Genomic DNA, 20,457 nt, shown 5'->3' on the forward strand with positions numbered 1-20,457 from the left:
AATGGGCTGAGAAGTGGCAGATGGAGTTTAATTCAGATAAATGTGAGGTGCTGCATTTTGGGAAAGCAAATCTTAGCAGGACTTATACACTTAATGGTAAGGTCCTAGGGATGGTTGCTGAACAAAGAGACCTTGGAGTGCAGGTTCATAGCTCCTTGAAAGTGGAGTCGCAGGTAGATAGGATAGCGAAGAAGGTGTTTGGTATGCTTTCCTTTATTGGTAAGAGTATTGAGTACAGGAGTTGGGAGATCATGTTGCGGCTGTACAGGACATTGGTTAGACCACTGTTGGAATATTGTGTGCAATTCTGGTGTCCTTCCTATCGGAAAGATGTTGTGAAACTTGAAAGGGTTCAGAAAAGATTTACAAGGATGTTGTCAGGGTTGGAGGATCTGAGCTACAGGGAGATGCTGAACAGGCTGGGCCTGTTTTCCCTGGAGTGTCGAAGGCTGAGGGGTGACCTTATAGAGGTTTATAAAATTATGAGGGGCATGGATAGGATAAATAGACAAAGTCTTTTCCCTGGGACTGGGGAGTCCATAACTAGAGGGCATAGGTTTAGGGTGAGAGGGGAAAGATATAAAAGAGACCTAAAGGGCAACTTTTTCACGCAGAGGTTGGTACGTGTATGGAATGAGCTGCCAGAGGAAGTGGTAGAGGCTGGTACAATTGCAACATTTAAGAGGCATATGGATGGGTATATGAATAGAAAGGATTTGGAGGGATATGTGCCGGGTGCTGGCAGGTGGGACTAGATTGGGTTGGGATATCTGATCGGCATGGACAGGTTGGACCAAAGGGTGTGTTTCCATGCTGTACATCTCTATGGCTTTATGACTCTATCTGGCTGAAAGGATCCATCAGACAGTCACAGCGTGGATTCAGGAAGGGAAGGGCGTGTTTGACAAACTTGAGATCCTTTGAGGATGTAATGAGCGCGGTGGATGGAGGGGAACAGGTTGATGTTGTACATTTGGATTTCCAGAAGACATTCGATAAGGTGCCTCATAAAAGATTCATCCATAAGATAAGAATGCATGGAGTTGTGGGGAATATACTCGCATGGATAGAGGATTGGTTAACCAATAGAAAGCAGAGAATTGAAATAAATGGGTGTTTCTCTGGTTGGAGATCAGTGGCGAACAGGGTACTGCAGGGGTCAGTGTTGGGCCCACAAACCAAGTGTAATATATACAAGTTTGCAGATGACATTAAATTGAGTGGAAATGCAAACTGTGCAGAGGATGTGGAAAGACTGCAGAGACATTTAGTGAGGTTAAGTGAGTGGGCAAAGATCTGGCAAATGGAGTACAATGTTGGGAAATGTGAGGTTATCCACTTTGGAAGTAAAACTAATAAGTCAGAGTATTATTTAAGTGGTGAAAGATTGCAGCATGCCTTTGCGCAGAGGGACTAAGCGTCCTTGTACAATAATTGCTCTAAAAGTTGATTTGCAGGTGCAACAGTGTTATCAGGAAGACAAACAGAATATTGGCTTTCATTGTTAGAGGGATTGAAGTTAAGAGAAGGGAGGTTCTGCTGCAATTATACAAGATGTTAGTGAGGCCGCACCTGGAGTATTGTGCACAGTTCTGGTCTCCTTACTTGAGGAAGGATATACTGGCGTAGGAGGCAGTGCAGAGGAGGTTCGCCAGGTTGATTTCAGAGATTAGGGGGTTACCCTAGGAGCAGAGGTTGAGCCACCTAGGACTGTACTCATTAGAATTTAGAAGAATGAGAGGAGATCTTATGGAAACATGTAAAATTATGAAAGGGATAGATAAGATAGAGGCAGGCAAGTTGTTTGTCTGGTGAGTGAGACAAGGACTAGGGGACATGGCCTCAAGATTAGGGAGAGCAGATTTAGATTAGAATACTTACAGTGTGGAAACAGGCCTTTGGCCCAACAAGTCCACACCGACCCGCTGAAGCGCAACCCACCCAGACCCATTCCCCTACACCTAACACTATGGGCATTTTAGCACGGCCAGTTCACCTAACCATGGACAGAGATGAGGAGGAACCGCTTTCCCAGAGGGTAGTGAATCTATGGAATTCTCTGCCCAGGGAGGCAGTAGAAGCAGCTTCATGAAATATATTCAAGACACATTTGGATGGGTTTTTGCATGGTACAGGAATTAAGGGTTATGGGGATAATGCAGGTCGGAGGAGCTGGGATAATGGATAGATCTTTATGAATGGCGGAGCAGGCTTGATGGGCCAAATTACCTACTCCTGCTTCTATTACTATGAAACTACGAACAAAATCTTTATCAGCCAACATTTCCAGGATAGCTTTAACTGGGCCTAAACCACCACCAACACTTGCTTTCAACTAAGTGTGCGTATAGAAACCGGATGCTCTGATCTATTACTGAGGGAGTACTATATTATCCTGCTTGCTGCCCTTTGTAGGAATTGTCAGCTGAGGGGGTCTCTTCCTCGAGATTTAGTGAAGGCCCTCATCACTCGTTCAAAACAGAGCTAAAAATCACAACACCAGGTTACAGTCCAACAGGTTTAGTTGGAAGCACTAGCTTTCGGAGCGCCACTCCTTCATCAAGTGGTTGTAGAGTATAAGATCGTAAGACACAGAATTTATAGCAAAAGTTTACAGTGTGATGTAATTATATATTGAAAAAGATCTGGATTATTTGTTAAGGCTCTCATCTTTTAGAATGAACATGTTGGATTCAGTTCTTTTATATGTAAATCGCTGAAGTTTTTTTAAAGTTACATTCTCAGGTGAACTTTAACAATTTGTATCATGTCGGCCTAGATAATGCATTGAAGGTGTGAGGTGCCCTGTGTGAGACTGTCTGTGCCACAATGGTCAGACTGAGTCTAATCTAAAAAAATGGATTTACAGAATCTGACATGGATTCATGCAGTTTTTGAGCAAAATAAAATGTAATTCAGCAAGTACAAATTCACCCCACAAACCTATATGTGTTTGTGTGCATGTAGTTGTGTGTGTGTGTGTGGGGGGGTTATGAGTATTTGTGCGAGAGTGTGTGTGCGCGCGCGCGCAAGTGTGTGTGTGAGAGAGAGAGTATAAAGGTGTATAAGTCTGTGAGAGGGTGCGTGTGACTGTGGGAGAGTGTGTGTGTGTGTGTATGAGAGAGAGCTTGTGTATGAGAGAGGGTCTGTGTGAATGTATGGGTCTGTAGGAGTGTGTGCTTCTGTTTGTGTGTGTCTGTGTTTGTGTCCGTGTCTGTCTGTGTTTGTGTCCGTGTGTATGAGTGTGTGTCTGTGTGTGTGTGTGTGTGTGTGTGTGTGTGTGTCTGTGTCTGTGTCTGTGTCTGTGTCTGTGTCTGTGTCTGTGTGTGTGTGTGTCTATGTCTGTGTATAGTGCAGTGGGGTCACCTGTAGTGTGACATGAACCCAAGGTCCCGGTTGAGGCCAACCTCAGCGTCTGCTCAGGTCACTTTGCGTTGTTGCCTGTCCCAAAGTCCGCCTTGGAGGAAGGTCCTGGGTCGAATGCCTTTGACATAGCCAGAGAGGTTCTCACACAGGGTTCCATTGTCTGATATGATGGAACGTCCTGGTGTATTGGCTTTGTGTATCTTTGGAAGGCAGTAGAAGTCACCTACGTGAGAACTACGTGTGACGAGGGCACGTAGGGAACTCTGAAGGACTGGATGCAAAGTCCTGGTCAATGTGTTTAGTTCACAGGTGTGCTGTTTGGTTGAATGGGCCGGTAGCTGCCTGTAGTGTTCCTTGTTGTTCAATTGTCGGTACACTTCCTTGCAGTAATTTGTTCTGTTCTGAAGTTTGCCGAATATTCTGAATGAACCAACACATCCATGCTAAAAGATGAGAGACTTAACAAACAATCCAGGTATTTTTCAATATATAATTCCAGTTGTGTCAAAAGTTGGTAAACTTTTGCTATAAATTCTGTGTCTTACGATCTTATACTCCACAACCACCTGTTGAAAGAGCAACACTCCGAAAGCTACTGCTTCCAAATAAATCTGTTGGACTAGAACCTGGTGTTGTGAGATTTTTAACTTTGTCCACCCCAGTCCAACACTGGCACCTCTAAATCAAAACAGGGCTAGGCTGTGTCCAAGACAAAGGATTATTCTTCAACCGAAGAATAGATGATTTCCTCGCTTTTGTAGGGGATTGCTGTGTGCAATTGGCTGTTCTGTTTCTGATATTGCACTATTGAAGGAGTTGCCAATGTACTTAATGGACTGTAAATTGTTTTGGGACGTCTGGTAATTGTGAAGCACAATGCATCTCTGCCTCTTATATCTGAGAATAGTACAGTTTGTAGATATTTTGGTTTTATTTCATACTTACCTTACCACCCACCAACCATCAAGCAACTTATGAATTACATCAACCAGTTCATCTTCATCTAGAGTCATCTCATCCTCCTGAACAGCAGTGTAGCTACTCGTGACTTTATACGGCTCACCTACAACATAACACAGGAAGTTTAATTCTCTTCAAAATATGCTAGTGGATATATCAGTACCATTTTCTTCAGATTGGTTCAAAACAAACCATAAACCACATTAAATGCAACTGAATTTCACATCGTATTGCACCCTGTTCAACAGTGTCTATTAATATAACTCTCTTAATACAGGAAAATGTCACAATGAACTTCATAGGAGCATGATCATAGTTTGAAACCAAACCACACAAGCAATTATTTGTTCCCATGTACCTGCTACCATTGTCCTTCCAGATGGAAGTGGTCATACGTTTGGAAGGTGCTGATTAAGGAGCCTCAGTGAATTTCTGCAGTGTCATGTAGATAGTGTACACACCTGCAATGTCAATGGTAGAGAGAATGTGACGCCAATCTGTTGGGCTATTTTGCATCTGCTGTCCTTGTCCTTCTCAATGGAAGTGATCATGTGTTTGGAAAGTGGTGTTGATGGAGCCTCGGTAAGTTTCTGCAGCGCATTTTGTAGATATTCAGTAGCAGCAGAGAGCACAGTTGGCAGTGGAGGAACGTGGAGCCAATTAAGTGAGCTGTTTTGACCTGGATGGTGACAAGATACTTGAGTATTGTTGGAGCTGCATCCATCTGAGCAAGTGGAGCTCAGACTGCTGTTTAACAGGCCCATCCTGTACAGGCTCAGGCTCCTGTGTGACAGGGTAAAAACAATGACTGCAGATGCTGGAAACCAGAGTCTAGATTAGTGTGGTTCTGTACTACACCCTCAGGAGAATTCATACTCTCAACAAACAGTATTTTAACTCCATCTCAAACATCAAAAACTCTAAGTACAACAAACTTTTATCTACCCACCTCCATAACCAACACTCCTCAAACATTCCAGAAGATTCCCCCAGCCTCTGGTACTGCTCGGATGCCATTAGCCATGCAGCTGGTGCAGCTGCCACCCCCACGCTGATTGATGATGTCACTTCCGCTCCCACAGCCACTTCCGCCCCTCACAATTCCTCATGAACCACACGTGACATCACTTCCACCCCTCACATCATCGCTGATGTCACACGCTCAGTGACTTCAACCCCCCTACTGCCGTGTTTGCCACCACTTCCGCCCCCACCAACGCCACTCACCTGCATTTTGCTGACACACCCCCCCACAGATCCCATTGTCACCATCCCCGCCTCCCAGAACCCTGAGGTGAACATCACCCCTGCTCATGACTCCAGCCTCATTCCCCCCACCACACCCACTCCAGTTACCGGCTCCGCCCCCACTCCCAGCTCCACACCCACACCAGATCCCAGTTCCCAGCCCTGCCGGGTTTTCACCATCCCTCCAGACCTCCCCCTCACGGAGGACGAACGATCAGTCCTCAGCAAAGGATTCACCTTCATCCCCCTCCGTCCACGCATTAATGAATTTAATACACGCCGTGACATCGAACACTTCTTCCGTCGCCTCCGCCTCCGAGCTTACTTTCACAATCAGGACTCCCGCCCACCTTCCAAGGACCCCTTCACCCACCTCCAACACACTGCATCCACCTTGACACCCCGCGCTGGCCTATTATCTGCCCTCAACCTCTTCATTTATAACTGCCGCCGGGACATTAACCGCCTCAACTTGTCTATCTCCCTTCCCCACTCCAACCTCTCACCCTCACAACACGCAGCCCTCCAATCCCTCTAATCCAATTCCGACCTCACCATCAAGCCAGCGGATAAAGTGGGTGCAGTGGGAGTCTGGCGCACTGACCTCTACAAGCCTGAAGCCAGGTGCCAACTCGAGGACAGCTCCTCCTAACGTCCCCTCGACTACGACCCCACTCCCCATCATCAAACCATCATCTCCCAGACCATACATAACCTCATCACATCAGGAGTTCTCCCACCCACAGCTTCCAACCTCATAGTCCGGGAACCCCGCACTGCCCGGTTGTACCTCCTACAAAAGATCACAAGCCTGACCACTCTGGCCGACCCATTGGCTCCTGCCCCACTGAACTCATTTCTACCTTCCTTGACACTGTCCTATCCCCCTAGTCCAGGAACTCCCCACATACATTCGAGACACCACCCATGCCCTCCACCTCCTCCAAGACTTCCGTTTCCCTGGCTCCCAACACCTCATCTTCACCATAGATATCCAATCACTCTCCAGCTCCATCCGCCATGACAAGGGCCTCCAAGCCCTCCGTTTCTTCCTCTTCTGACGTCCCCAACAGTACCCTTCCACCGACACCCTCGTTCACTTGGCCGAACTGGTCCTCACCCTTAACAATTTCTCCTTCAAATCTTCCCACTTCCTCCAGACCAAAGGGGTAGCCATGGGCACCCGCATGGGCCCCAGCTATGCCTGTCTCTTTGTTGGCTACGTAGAACAGTCGATCTTCCATAATTACACCGGCACCACTCCCCACCTCTTCCTCCGCTACATTGATGACTGCATTGGCGCCACCTCGTGCTCCCGCGAGGAGGCTGACCAATTCATCAACTTCACCAACACATTCCACCCTGAGCTTAAATTTACCTGGACCACCTTTGACACCTCCCTCCCCTTCCTGGACCTCTCCATCTCCATTAATGACGACCGACTTGATACCGACATTTTTTACAAACCCACCGACTCCCACAGCTACCTGGATTACACCTCTTCCCACCCTACCATCTGCAAAAATGCCATCCCGTATTCCCAATTCCTCCGCCTCCGCCGTATCTGCTCCCAGGAGGACCAGTTCCACCATAGAACACACCAGATAGCGTCCTTCTTTAGAGACCACAATTTCCCTTCCCACATGGTTAAAGATGCCCTCCAACGCATTTTGTCCAAATCCTGCATCTCCACCCTCAGACCCACCCCCCCAACCGTAACAAGGACAGAACACCCCTGGTGCTCACCTTCCACCCTACCATCTTCGCATAAACCAAATCATCCGCTGACATTTCCACCACCTCCAAACGGACCTCACCGCCAGGGATATATTTCCCTCCCCACCCCTTTCCACCTTCCGCAAAGACCGTTCCCTCCAGGACTACCTGTTCAGGTCCACGCCCCCCAACAACCCACCCTCCAGTCCTGGCATCCTCCCCTGCCACCGCAGGAACTGTAAAACCTGTGCCCACACCTCCTCCCTCACCTCCATCCAAGGCCCCAAAGGAGCCTTCCACATCCATCAAAGTTTTACCTGCACATCCATCAATATCATTTATTGTATCCGTTGCTCCCATTGCGGTCTCCTCTACATTGGGGAGACTGGACGGCTCCTAGCAGAGCGCTTTAGGGAACATCTCTGGGACACCCGCACCAATCAACTCCACCTCCCACTGCCGAGGACATGGAGGTCCTGGGCCTCCTTCACCGCCGCTCCCTCACCACCAGATGCCTGGAGGAAGAACGCCTCATCTTCCACCCCTGGGCATCAATGTGGACTTCAACAGTTTCCTCATTTCCCCTTCCCCACCTCACCCCAGTTCCAAACTTCCAGCTCAGCACTGTCCCCATGACTTGGTCCTACCGGTCTATCTTCTTTTCCTCCTATTCACTCGACCCTCCCCCCGACCTATCACCTTCATCCCCTCCCCTACTCACCTATTGTACTCTATACTACTTTCTCCCCACCCCCACCCTCCTCTCACTTATCTCTCCACCCTTCAGGCTCTCTGCCTGTATTCCTGATGAAGGGCTTTTGCCCGAAACGTCGATTTTACTGCTTCTCGGATGCTGCCTGAACTGCTGTGCTTTTCCAGCACCACACTAATCTAGACTCCTGTGTAACAGGCCCATCCTGTACAGGCTCAGGTTCCTGTGTGACAGGCCCATCATGTACAGGCTCAGGTTCCTGTGTGACAGGCAAATCATGTACAGGCTCAGGTTCCTGTGTGACAGGCTCAGGTTCCTGTGTGACAGGCCCATCATGCACAGGCTCAGGTTCCTGTGTGACAGGCCTATCCCGTACAGGCTCAACCTCCTGTGTGACAGGCCCATCCCTACATGCTCAGCCTCCTGTGTAACAGGCCCATCCCGTACAGGCTCAGGTTCCTGTGTGTCAGGCCCATCATGTACAGGCTCAGGTTCTTGTGTGACATGCCCATCCTGTACAGGCTCAGGACCATCCTGTACATGCTCAGCCTTCTGTGTGACAGGCCCATCCCATACATGCTCAGCCTCCTGTGTGACAGGCCCATCCTGTACAGGCTTAGGTTCCTGTGTGACAGGCCCATCCTGTACAGGCTCAAGTTCCTGTGTGACAGGCCCATCCTGTATAAGCTCAGCCTCCTTTGAGACAGGCCCATCCTGTACAGGCTTAAGTTCCTGTGTGACAGGCCCATCCTGTATAAGCTAACTCCTGTGTGACAGGCCCATCCTATACAGGCTCAGGCTGTTACACTCAATGTTTTCTCACCTTCATAATTGGGATCTTGCTCGTCACTCTCATCTGGGCTTTCAAGGGGTTCGAGAAAAGAGGCTGGCAGCCAGCCACGCTTACCTTCCATTTGGCAAAACCACCAACCTGCAACAAATCAGATGAGTTGCTGCTTCAGGAATTAGAAGAAACTTGCACAGTAATTACACAACGAGAGAATTAATAGATTGAAATTGCCATTCAGGAATATTTAGGAAATTTCTCAAGTATCCAAATGCATTGTGAATGAAATTCTAAAAGTCATTGACAGTGAGTATATAATTCAGAGTAAAGTGATGGAGAAGGTCAGGTCCTGTATATTCCAAATGAAATCCTTCTCAGTTTAATGAGCTGCTGACCTACATAGTGGAATATATATGTTTGACCGACTGTGTATTTAAGTACATCGTGATGAAGGTTTGGAACAGTTTTTATGAATTGGGAACTTGAGTTTTGACGTAGAAGTAAATGGGCTTTTGGTTTACTGTTCTGTGAAGGTGAGTTGTTATTTTATAAGAGTGAAAAACTTTTTTTCTTTTCACAGCCAGTCAACACAGCATTTCCAAGAAATCATATGACTTTATCTAAATGATTAAATGAGTTACTTGGTAGGTCATAGAGTCCTACAGCACAGAGACAGGCCCTTTGGCCCAAACTGGTCAATGCTGACCAAAATGCCCGTACATGCTTAACCCATTTCCCTGCACATGGCCCTTATCCTTCTAATCCTTTCCTTTCCATTTATTGTCCAAATGCCTTTTAAATATTGTTAATGTACCCACCTCGATCACTTCCACCGGCAGTTCATTCCACAGACGTACCTCCTTCTGTGTAAAAATGTTGCCCCTCAGATTCCCTTGTATTCTTTCCCTTCTAACCTTAAACTGATGGCCTCTAGTCCATGATTCCACAACCCTGGAAAAAAGACTGTGTGCATTCACCTGATCTATGTCTTTCATGATCTTATTCACCTCTACACGGTCCCTATGCTCTAAAGATGGTCCAACCTCTCCCTATAACTCAGACCATTGAGTCCAGGCAACATCCTTGTAAATTTCTGCTGCACTCTTTCTAGTTTAATAACATCTTTCCTACAGCAAGGTGATCAAAACTGAACACAATACTCCAAGTGCGGCCTCACCAACATCTGTACAACTGCAACATAATTTCCCAACCTCTATATTCAAAGCCCTGACTGATGAAGGCAAGCGTGCCAACAGCTTTCTTCCCTGCCCTGTCTACTCCACTTTCAGAGAACTGTAAACCTGAACTGCAAGATCCCTCTGTTCCTCTACACTCCTAAAGGCCCTACCCATTCGCCGTGATACTCCTACCTTGATTTGACTTTCCAAAATGCAAGACCTCACAATTACCTATATTAAACTCCATTTGACATTTCTCAGCCCACTTCCCCAGCTGATAAAGGTCCTGCTACAATTTCTGCTAACTGTCCTCATTGCCCACAATGCTGCCTGTCATCTGCAAACTTACTAATCATGCCTTGCACATTTTCATCCAAATCATTGATATAGATAACAAATAGTAATGGGCCCAGCACCAAACCATGACACGATCACTAGTCACAGGCTCCAGTCTTACAAGCATCCTTCCATTACCCTCTGCTTCCTACCATCAAGCCAATTGCGTATCCATTTTGCCAGCTCACCCTGGATTCCATGCGATTTAACCATCCAAAGCAGTCTGCCATGTGAAATGTTATGAAAGCCCTTACTGAAATCTATATAGATGATGTCTACCACCCTGGCCTCATCAGCCTTTCTGGTCACTTCAAAGAACTCCAACACATTTGACAGGCATGGTCTCCCATGCACAAAGCCAAGCTGACTATTCCTGATCAAACGCAGTCTTTCCAAATGCATGTATATCTTATTCCACAGAACCTTCCCAAGTAACGTACCTACCACAGATGTTAAACTTCCTAGGCTTTTCTTTGCAGTCCTTCTTGAATAAGGGCACAACATTCGCTACCCTCCATTCATCCAAGACCTCACTCTTGGCTGACAATGATGCAAAAATATCAGCTAGGGACCTCACAATTTCTTCTCTAGACTCTTGCGCTGTTCTTGGATATATCTAGTTAGGACCAGGAGATTTATCCACCTTCATTTGCAGCAGCAGTGAGAGCGAGGAGCCGAATGGGAGCGGGGAGAGCGAGGAGCCGAGTGGGAGCGGGGAGAGCGAGGAGCCGAGTGGGAGCGGGGAGAGCGAGGAGCCGAGTGGGAGCGGGGAGAGCGAGGAGCCGAGTGGGAGCGGGGAGAGCGAGGAGCCGAGTGGGAGCGGGAAGAGAGAGGAGCCGAGTGGGAGCGGGGAGAGCGAGGAGCCGAGTGGGAGCGGGGAGAGCGAGGAGCCGAGTGGGAGCGGGGAGAGCGAGGAGCCGAGTGGGAGCGGGGAGAGCGAGGAGCCGAGTGGGAGCGGGGAGAGCGAGGAGCCGAGTGGGAGCGGGGAGAGCGAGGAGCCGAGTGGGAGCGGGGAGAGCGAGGAGCCGAGTGGGAGCGGGGAGAGCGAGGAGCCGAGTGGGAGCGGGGAGAGCGAGGAGCCGAGTGGGAGCGGGGAGAGCGAGGAGCCGAGTGGGAGCGGGGAGAGCGAGGAGCCGAGTGGGAGCGGGGAGAGCGAGGAGCCGAGTGGGAGCGGGGAGAGCGAGGAGCCGAGTGGGAGCGGGGAGAGCGAGGAGCCGAGTGGGAGCGGGGAGAGCGAGGAGCCGAGTGGGAGCGGGGAGAGCGAGGAGCCGAGTGGGAGCGGGGAGAGCGAGGAGCCGAGTGGGAGAGGGGAGAGTGAGGAACTGAGTGGGAGCGGGGAGAGTGAGGAACTGAGTGGGAGAGGGGAGAGTGAGGAACTGAGTGGGAGCGGGGAGAGTGAGGAACTGAGTGGGGAGAGTGAGGAACTGAGTGGGAGCGGGGAGAGTGAGGAACTGAGTGGGAGCGGGGAGAGAGAGGAACTGAGTGGGAGCGGGGAGAGAGAGGAGCTGAGTGGGAGCGGGGAGAGTGAGGAGCTGAGTGGGAGCGGGGAGAGTGAGGAGCTGAGTAGGAGTGGGGAGAGTGAGGAACTGAGTGGGGAGAATGAGGAGCTGATTGGGAGCGGGGAGAGTGAGGAACTGAGTGGGAGCGGGGAGAGTGAGGAACTGAGTGGGGAGAGTGAGGAGCTGTGTGGGAGCGGGGAGAGTGAGGAGCTGAGGGGGAGCGAGGAGTTGAGTGAGAGCGGGGAGAGTGAGGAGCTGAGTGGGAGCGGGGAGGGTGAGGAGCTGAGTGGGAGCGGGGAGAGTGAGGAGCTGAGTGGGAGCGGGGAGAGTGAGGAGCTGAGTGGGAGCGGGGAGAGTGAGGAGCTGAGTGAGAGCGGGGAGAGTGAGGAGCTGAGTGGGAGCGGGGAGAGTGAGGAGCTGAGTGGAGGCAGTTGAATTGCACTGTCAGAAGGCGAGTGAACCAATAGATTTGGGCAGCGGCTGAATCTGAGACACAACACGCGTAGTGTCTGCCACCCACCCAACTCCTCTAACCAAAGTAAACACTCTGTGGTGTATTGATAAGGTCAGGCTTTTCTATTTTTTATTGTTGTGTGAATGGTAAAAACTTTTCATTCTTTTTTATTTACCTAAGTTAAGACTAAGTTAAGCTTAAGATTAAAAATAGCAAGAGATCGCAGACCCCTGTTATGCTCCTCTTGCTCAATGTGGGAGCTCTTGGACGCGGCTGGTGTCCCTGACTCGGTCATGTGCACGAAGTATATCCAGCTGCAGCTCTTGTTTGACTGCATGATGGCTCTGCAGCTGCAATGGACTCACTGTGGCGCATCCGCGATGCTGAGGAGGTCATGGATTGCACGTTTAGTGAATCGGTCACATCGCAGATTCAGATCACTGAGGGAGAAAGGGAATGGATGACCAAAAGGCAGAGAATGAGCAGGAAGGCAGTGCAGGTGTCCCCTGCGTTCACCTCCCTCTAAAACAGGTATATCGTTTTGGATACTGTTGGGGGAGATGGCTCACCAGGGGAAGGCAGCAGTAGCCAGGTTCATGGCACCGCTGTACAGAAGGGTGGGAAAAAGAATGGAAGAGCTATAGTTATAGGGGATTCAATTGGAAGGAGAGTAGATAAGCAGTTCTGTGGTTGAAAATGAGACTACTGAATGGTATGTTACCGCCCAGGTACAAGGGTCAGGGATGTCTCAAATCGGCTGCAGAACATCTGAAGAGGGTGGGTGAACAGCCAGTCATTGTGGTGCATATAGGCACCAATGATATAGGTACAAAATGGGATGAGGTGCTACAGCAGAATTTAGGGAGTTAGGAGCCAAGTTAAAAAGTAGGACCTCAGAGGGAGTAATCTCAGCATTGCTACTTGTGCCACATGCTAGTCAGAGTAGGAATTAAAGGATAGGCAGGATGATTGCGTGGCTTGAGAGATGGTGCAGGGGGGAGGGGTTCAGATTTTTGTGACATTGGGACCTGTTCTGGAAGAGGTGGGACCATTACAAATTGGATGGTCAACACCTGGGCAGGACTGGAACCAATGTCCTTGGGGGTGTTTTTGCTAATGCTGTTGGGGAGGATTTAAAAACGAATGTGGCAGGGGGATAGGAACCAAATGAGGAAGTTAATGGACAGTAAGGAGGTAGTAACTAAAGCTTAAGGAACTAGATAATGAAGTCAGTGTGACTAAGGGGAAGAGTAGGCAGGGAGCAGATGATGAATGCAAAGGGACTGGTGGTCTGAGATGCATTTGTTTTAATGTGAGAAGTATAGTAGGTAAGGCAGATGAACTTAGGACTTGGATTAGTATCTGGAGAATTATGTTATTGTTATTACTGAGACTTGGTTGAGGGAAGGACATGATTGGCAATTAATTATCCCAGGATATCGATGCTTCAGACAGATAGAGAGGGAGATAAAAGGAGTGGAGGAGTTGCATTACTGGTCACAAAGGATATCACAGCTGTGCTAAAGGAGGGCACCATGGAGGGCTCGAGCAGTGAGGCAATATGGACCGAGCACAGAAATAGGAAGGGGGCAGTAACAATGTTGGGACTGTAATGCAGGCCTCCCAACAGCAAGCGGGAGATAAAGGTACAAACATGTAAACAGATTATGGAAAGATGTAGGAGCAACAGAGTGATAGTGATAGGAGATTTTAATTTTCCTAACATTAACTGGGATTCTCTTAGTGTTAGAGGTCTAAATGGAGCAGAATTTGTAGGGAGCATCCAGGAAGGTTTTCTAGAGCAGTATGTAAATAGTCAGACTCAGGAAGGGGCCATACTGGACCTGGTGTTGGGGAATGAGCCCGGCTAGGTGGTTGAAGTTTCAGTAGGGGATTACTTTGGGAATACCGATCACAATTCCGTAAGTATTAGAATACTCGTGGACAAAGACGAGAGTGGTCCAAAAGGAAGAATGCTAAATTGGGGGAAGGCCAACTATACCGAAGAAGCTGGATGTGGATTGGGAGCAGCAGTTTGAAGGTAAATCCACATTTGATATGTGGGAGGCTTTTAAAGAGAGGTTGATTAGAGTGCAGGATAGACATGTTCCTGTGAAAATGAGGGATAGAAATGGCAGGTTAGGGAACCATGGATGACAAGTAAAATTGTAAGACTAGCTAAGAGGAAAAGGAAGCATACATAAGGTCTAGGTGACTGAAGACAGGCAAAGCTTTGAAAGAATATCAGGAATGTAGGACCAATCTGAAACAAGAAATCAAGAGGGCTAAAAAGGGTCATGAAATATTTTTAGCAAACAGGGTTAAGGAAAATCTCAAAGCCTTTTATTCATTTATAAGGACCAGGAGGGTAACTAAGGAAAGGGTTGGCCCACTCAAGGACAAAGGAGGAATGTTGGCATGGAGTTGGAGAAAATGGGTGAGATTCTTAGTGAGTATTTTGCATTGGTATTCACCCAGGAGAGGGACATGATGGATGTTGAGGTTAGGGATCGATGTTTGATTACTCTCGATCAAGTCGGCATAAGGAGGGAGAAAGTGTTGGGTATTCTAAAAGGCATTAAGGTGGACAAGTCCCCAGGTCTTGATGGGATCTATACCAGGTCACTGAGGGCAGCAAGAGAGGAAATAACTGGGGCCTTTACACATATCTTTGCAGCATCCTTGAACACAGGGGAGGTCCCAGAAGACTGGAGAATTGCTAATGTTGTCCGCTTGTTTAAGTAGGGTAGCAGAGATAATCCAGGTAATTATAGACCAGAAGGCCTGACATCAGTGGTAGGGAAGCTGCTGGAGAAAATACTGAGGCTTAGGATCGATTCCCATTTGGAAGAAAATGGGCTTATCAGTGATGGACAACATGGTTTTGTGCAGGAAAGGTCATGTTTTACCAATTTAATGGAATTCTTTGAGGAAGTGAAAGTTGATTGATGAGGGAAGGGCTATAGATGTCATATACATGGACTTCAGTAAGGTATTTGATAAGGTTCCCCATGGTAGAGAAAGTGAAGTCGAATGGGGTCCAGGGTGTACTAGTTCAATGGATAAACAACTGGCTGGGCAGCAAGAGACAGAGAGTAGTAGTTGAAGGGAGTTTCTGAAACTGGAGAACTGTGACCTGTGGTGATCCACAGGGATCCGTGTTGGGACCACTGTTGTTTGTGATATACATAAATGAAGGTCAAATCCTTCAATGCATTTCCTTCAAGAGACTGCTTTCCCTCACCAACACATGCTTCCCAATCTGAAACTACAATATTGCATTATGTTATTAAAACTTGTCCCAAACTCTGAAATGGGGAAAAGGATTCAGGAAAAAGGAGCATAGTTATGAACTTCTTGTCCCAATATCTGAGCCTTCGATAAGTTATCTAAAGCAAAATCATGACGAAGTATGAGCTTGGGAGACTGGTTAGCAAAGCGCAGCAGGTCAGGCAGCATCCAAGGAACAGGAGAATCGACGTTTCAGGCATAAGCCCTTCTTCAGCAATGAGGAAAGTGTGTCCAGCAGGCTAAGCAACACATTTTCAGCTCTGATCTCCAGCATCTGCAGTCCTCACTTTCTCCTTGAAGATTTTAACCTACTGCGAATCCTCTTACAAGGATGCCTTCCTTGAAGAAGCTCTCTTCCTCCTTAGCCTGCTGGACACACTTTCCTCATTCCTGAAGAAGGGCTTATGCCCGAAACGTCAATTCTCCTGTTCCCTGGATGCTGCCTGACCTGCTGCGCATTTCCAGCAACACATTTTCAGCTCTGATCTCCAGCATCTGCAGTCCTCACTTTCTCCTCACCAGGATATTGCCTAGTATGGAGAGTGCTAGCAAGGAAGACAGGTTGAATAGATTACAATTATTTTCGTTAGAAAGTCGGAGGTTGGGAGGAACCTGATTGAGGTCGACAAAATTGTGAGAGATATAGACAGGGTGGATAGCAAGAAGCATTTTCCCAGAGTGGGGGACTCAATTGCTAGGGGTCACAAGTTCAAAGTGAGAGGGGAAATTTCTTTATGCAGAGAGTGACAGGTGCCTGGAATGCTTTGCCAGTGGAGGTGGTAAATGTGGGCACGGTAGAGTCATTTAAGATGTATCTAGACAGATACATGAATGGGCAGGGAGCAGAGGGATACAGACCCTTAGAAAATAGGCTTGGAGGGCCGAAGGGTCCGTTCCTGTACTATAATTTTCCTTGTTCTTTGTCCTATTCATACATTCTAATCATCCAACACCTCCTCTTCTGTGAGATGGACTGTTCCCAATGTATCACCACAAACTTCCCGAAGTTCCCAAGTCTTCATGTCTTTCCCCATGGTAAACACCGAGGAGAAATATTCATTGAGAACCTCGCCCACCTCCTGCGGTTCTACCCATATTGCCATTATGAAGTGTTTGCTAAGTTGAGCTTTTACAACTCAGAAGAAAGGCCAGATGTCAGAAGAAATAAATCCATACCACCACTTTCCCTCCAAGCCACTCACCATCCTAACTTGGAAATATATTGCCGTTCCCTCAGTGTCACTGAGCCAAAATCCTGGAATTCTCTCCCTGAGGACAATTGGGTCAATCCACAGCACATGGACTACAGGGAATCAAGAAGGCAGCTCACCACCTTCTCAAGGGGCAACAAGGATTGGACAATAAAGGGTGGCCCAGCTAGCGACACTCACATGCCCTGGATAAATAAAAAAAAAGCAAGTGTCTATTTATCCCATGCTTTATAATTGATTCTAGCATTTTCCTCAGTCTATAGCTCCTTATTTTCTCTCTCACCAGCAATGGCCACATCCCATGAATGAATTTTTCAAAGATGTATTGCTTAGCAGCCATAAAGTTGTGAATGTCAGATAAAGATCAATGAGATAGTCCGTGTCTGTGTGTCTCCGAGAAAGACAGAGTGAATTACAGATAGTCACAGAATGGAAATGCTTACAACCTCGTCAGTCAGTTCAGAAATTAAAACCGTCTTATGGCACAGTGGTAGTACCCTATCCTCTGGACTAAGGGGCCTACATTCAAGTCCCATCTGCTACAGAGGTGTGTATCTTTGAACAGATTGATGCGTAAAAACAGGTTTTTTAAAAAATTAAAGATTGAAATAAAAGTGATACTTCACCAGAGTGTATTTAAGCAATATTGCTGGGAAAAAATGGATTTTTTCCATCTACAATTCCAACTTGTCTTATGTGTACCTTTATGTGTGTAATAAACTTATGTGCTTTTGTTAACTCTACAACAGGGGTGGAGGAAAGGGTATGAGTACACTGTAGTTCAAAGTGGCATATACTGTAATTCCATTCTTGGCTATCGGCCTTTTATTGTAGCTGCAAGGTCTGTTGTGTTATTGTAAAAGATTCCAGGTACTCCTAGGGATTACTACTTTTGCTGCTGAGTCCCATTAAGTTCTCCAGTTCGAGGAAGTAAAGAGGTCTACCATGCTTCATTGAGACTGTATCTAATTAACAGTGAGATGGGGGTTAGAAATGCCCCAGCATCCACCAACTTCATATCCATGGACCAGGCCTGTTCCCATTGCAGACCCCAGGCTCTGCTTTTCAAGGGAAAGACCCCAAATCCCAGGGCAAGATGGAGCCATGATCAAAAATGCCACCATCCCTCTTTGTCCTGAATTTTGAACTCAGGAAACGGCCATTCCCAGAGAGGGACAGGCAGGAAACTCAGCCCCTGTAACTGGATGGTCAAAGTAAACGGAGCCAGCTTTCTGCAAAGTGATGACATAGCGTTGTATGTCCTAGAGAAAGCAGACCTTCTTACCATTTTCACTTTTCTCCACAATCTCGACAGTGTCTCCTGTCTGAACATTCATTTCGTATTTGGAATTCTTCTTATAGTCCGCGATTGAGCGATAGGTTTGGAGTAAAATTGGACCCGTGATTGCTAGAATGAGAGAATCCTGTTAACACGACAGATTAAGACAAACCATTGATAATGAAAAGATTCATCAATTTTGTGAATATAATGCACTCCTACTTCTCACAAGTGGCGCAAAATACATATGTAATAGAACATAGAACAGTACAGCACAGTACAGGCCCTTCAGCCCGCAATGTTGTATCGACCTTTAATCCTAGTCTAAGACCAAACTAGCCGACAGACCCTTCATTTTACTAGCATCCATGTGCCTATCCAAGAGTTGCTTAAATGTCCCTAATGTACCTGACTCTACTACCACTGCTGGCACTGCGTTTCATGCACCCACCACTCTGTCCCTCTGACATCTCCCCTGAACCTTCCTCCAATCACCTTCAAATTATGCCCGCTTGTAATAACCATTTCTGCCCTGGGAAAAAGGATCTTGCTGTCCACTCAATCAAGCTTCTCATCATCTTGTACACTTCTATCAAGTCGTCACTCATCCTTCTTCCCTCCAATGTGACAAACCTTAGCTCCCTTTCCCTCAACCTTTCTTCATAAGACATCACCTCAAGTCCAGACAGCATCCTAGTTAATCTCCTCAGCACCCTCTCTAAAGCTTCCACATCCTTTCTATAATGAGGCAGCCAGAACTGAAATCAATATTCCAAGTGTGGTCTAACCAGGGCTCTATAGAGTTGCAGCATAACCTCACAGCTCTTAAACTCAATCCCCCTGCTCATGAAAGCCACCACACCGTACACCTTCTTAACAACACTATCAACTTGGGTGGAAATTTTGAGAGATCTACGGATATGTACACCAAGATCCCTCTGTTCCTCCACACTGCCAAGAATCCTGCCTTTAACCCTATTAAGCTGCATTCAAATTCAACCTTCCAGAGTGAATGACTTCACACTTTTCCAGGTTGAACTCTATCTGCCACTTCTCAGACCAGCTCTGCCTCCTCTCAATATCCCATTGCAACCTACCACAGCCCTTCACACTATCTACCACTCCACTAATCTTTGTGTTATCGGCAAACTTACTAACTCACCCCACCACTTCCTTATCCAAGTCATTTATAAAAATCACAAAGAGCAGAGATCTCAGAACGCATCCCTGTGAAACACCACTGGTCACTGAACTCCAGGCTAAATACTTTCCTTCTGTCTTCTATGGGCCAGCCAATTCTGTATCCAGACAGACAAATTTCCCATGCCTCCTTGGTTTCTGAATGGGCCTATCATGGGGAACCTTATCAAACGCCTTGCTAAATCCATATACACCGCATCCACTGCTCTACCTTCATCAATGTGTTTTGTCACATACAAACTACGGTTTTCCAATAAATCATAAATGCTGTCTCTCAAAATCATCTCCAATAATCAGCCCACCACAGTTTTGAGACTGACTGGTCTGTACTTCCTAGGATTATCCCCTATTCCCTTCGTTGAACAAGGGAATAAAATTTGCCACCCTCCAATCATCTGGCAGTACTCCACTGACAGTGAGGACACAAAGATCATTGCTAAAGGCACAGTAATCTCCTCGCTTCCTGTAGTAACCTTGGGTATATCCTGTCTGGCCTAGGGGACTTGTCTATTCTTATGTTTTTCAAAATTTCCAGTACAGCCTCCTCCTTAACATTAACCTGTTCAAGCAGATCAGCCTGTTTCACGCTGTCCTCACAAACAACAAGGTCCCTCTCACTAGTGAATACTGAAGCAACGTATTCATTAAGGACCTCCCCTACCTCCTCAGACTCGAGGCCCAAGTTCCCTCCACTATCCCTGATCGACCCTACCTTCACTCTGGCCATCCTCTTGTGTAGGATTGCTTAGGGTTTTCCTTAATCCTACCCACCAAGGCTTCTTCATGCCCTGTTCTAGCTCTCCATTCTTCAATTCCATCCTGGCTACCTTGTAATCCTCGAGAGCCCCGTCTGATCCTTGTCTCCTCAACCTTAAGTAAGCTTCCTTCTTCCTCTTGGCTAGATGTTCCACATCCCTTGTCATCCAAGGTGCCTTCACCCTACTATCTCCTCCTCACTTCAGTGGGACAAACCTGTCCAGTGCTGTCAGCAAGGGCTTCCTAATAACCTCCACATTTCGCTGAGAATACAGGGGAACCTCAATTATCCGATCGTGATGGGCGGGCTCTATTTCGTTCGGATAATCGATTATTTGGTTAATTGATTAAATGCCTTTCCCCGGGGCTCGGAGTTTTTAAAGTCTGCTCCCCGTTCAGGAGACTGCAGCAGCACACAGCAAGTGAGACCCTGCCCCAAACCGTACCCCCTCCCCCAACCATGT

At 47.4% G+C, this 20,457-nt stretch overlaps 1 protein-coding gene across 2 annotated transcripts in view; it reads right to left on the reverse strand.

Annotated features, from left to right (window-relative positions):
- The window catches only part of ncf1 (neutrophil cytosolic factor 1), a 72,301-nt gene that overhangs the window by 14,282 nt on the left and 37,562 nt on the right, over positions 1-20,457 (reverse strand). For both annotated transcript variants that reach the window (XM_043718848.2, XM_043718853.2), the window contains 3 exons: positions 18,044-18,166; positions 8,826-8,933; positions 4,312-4,429 (listed from right to left, as the gene is read on the reverse strand). In XM_043718848.2, the coding sequence (XP_043574783.2) occupies positions 4,312-4,429; positions 8,826-8,933; positions 18,044-18,166 (349 nt within the window). The remainder of the gene's footprint in view (positions 1-4,311; positions 4,430-8,825; positions 8,934-18,043; positions 18,167-20,457) is intronic.

Source organism: Chiloscyllium plagiosum, unplaced genomic scaffold, assembly GCF_037043375.1.
Source record: "Chiloscyllium plagiosum isolate Xiang-an unplaced genomic scaffold, Cpla_swu_hap1 HiC_scaffold_31, whole genome shotgun sequence".
Lineage (NCBI taxonomy): Eukaryota > Metazoa > Chordata > Chondrichthyes > Orectolobiformes > Hemiscylliidae > Chiloscyllium > Chiloscyllium plagiosum.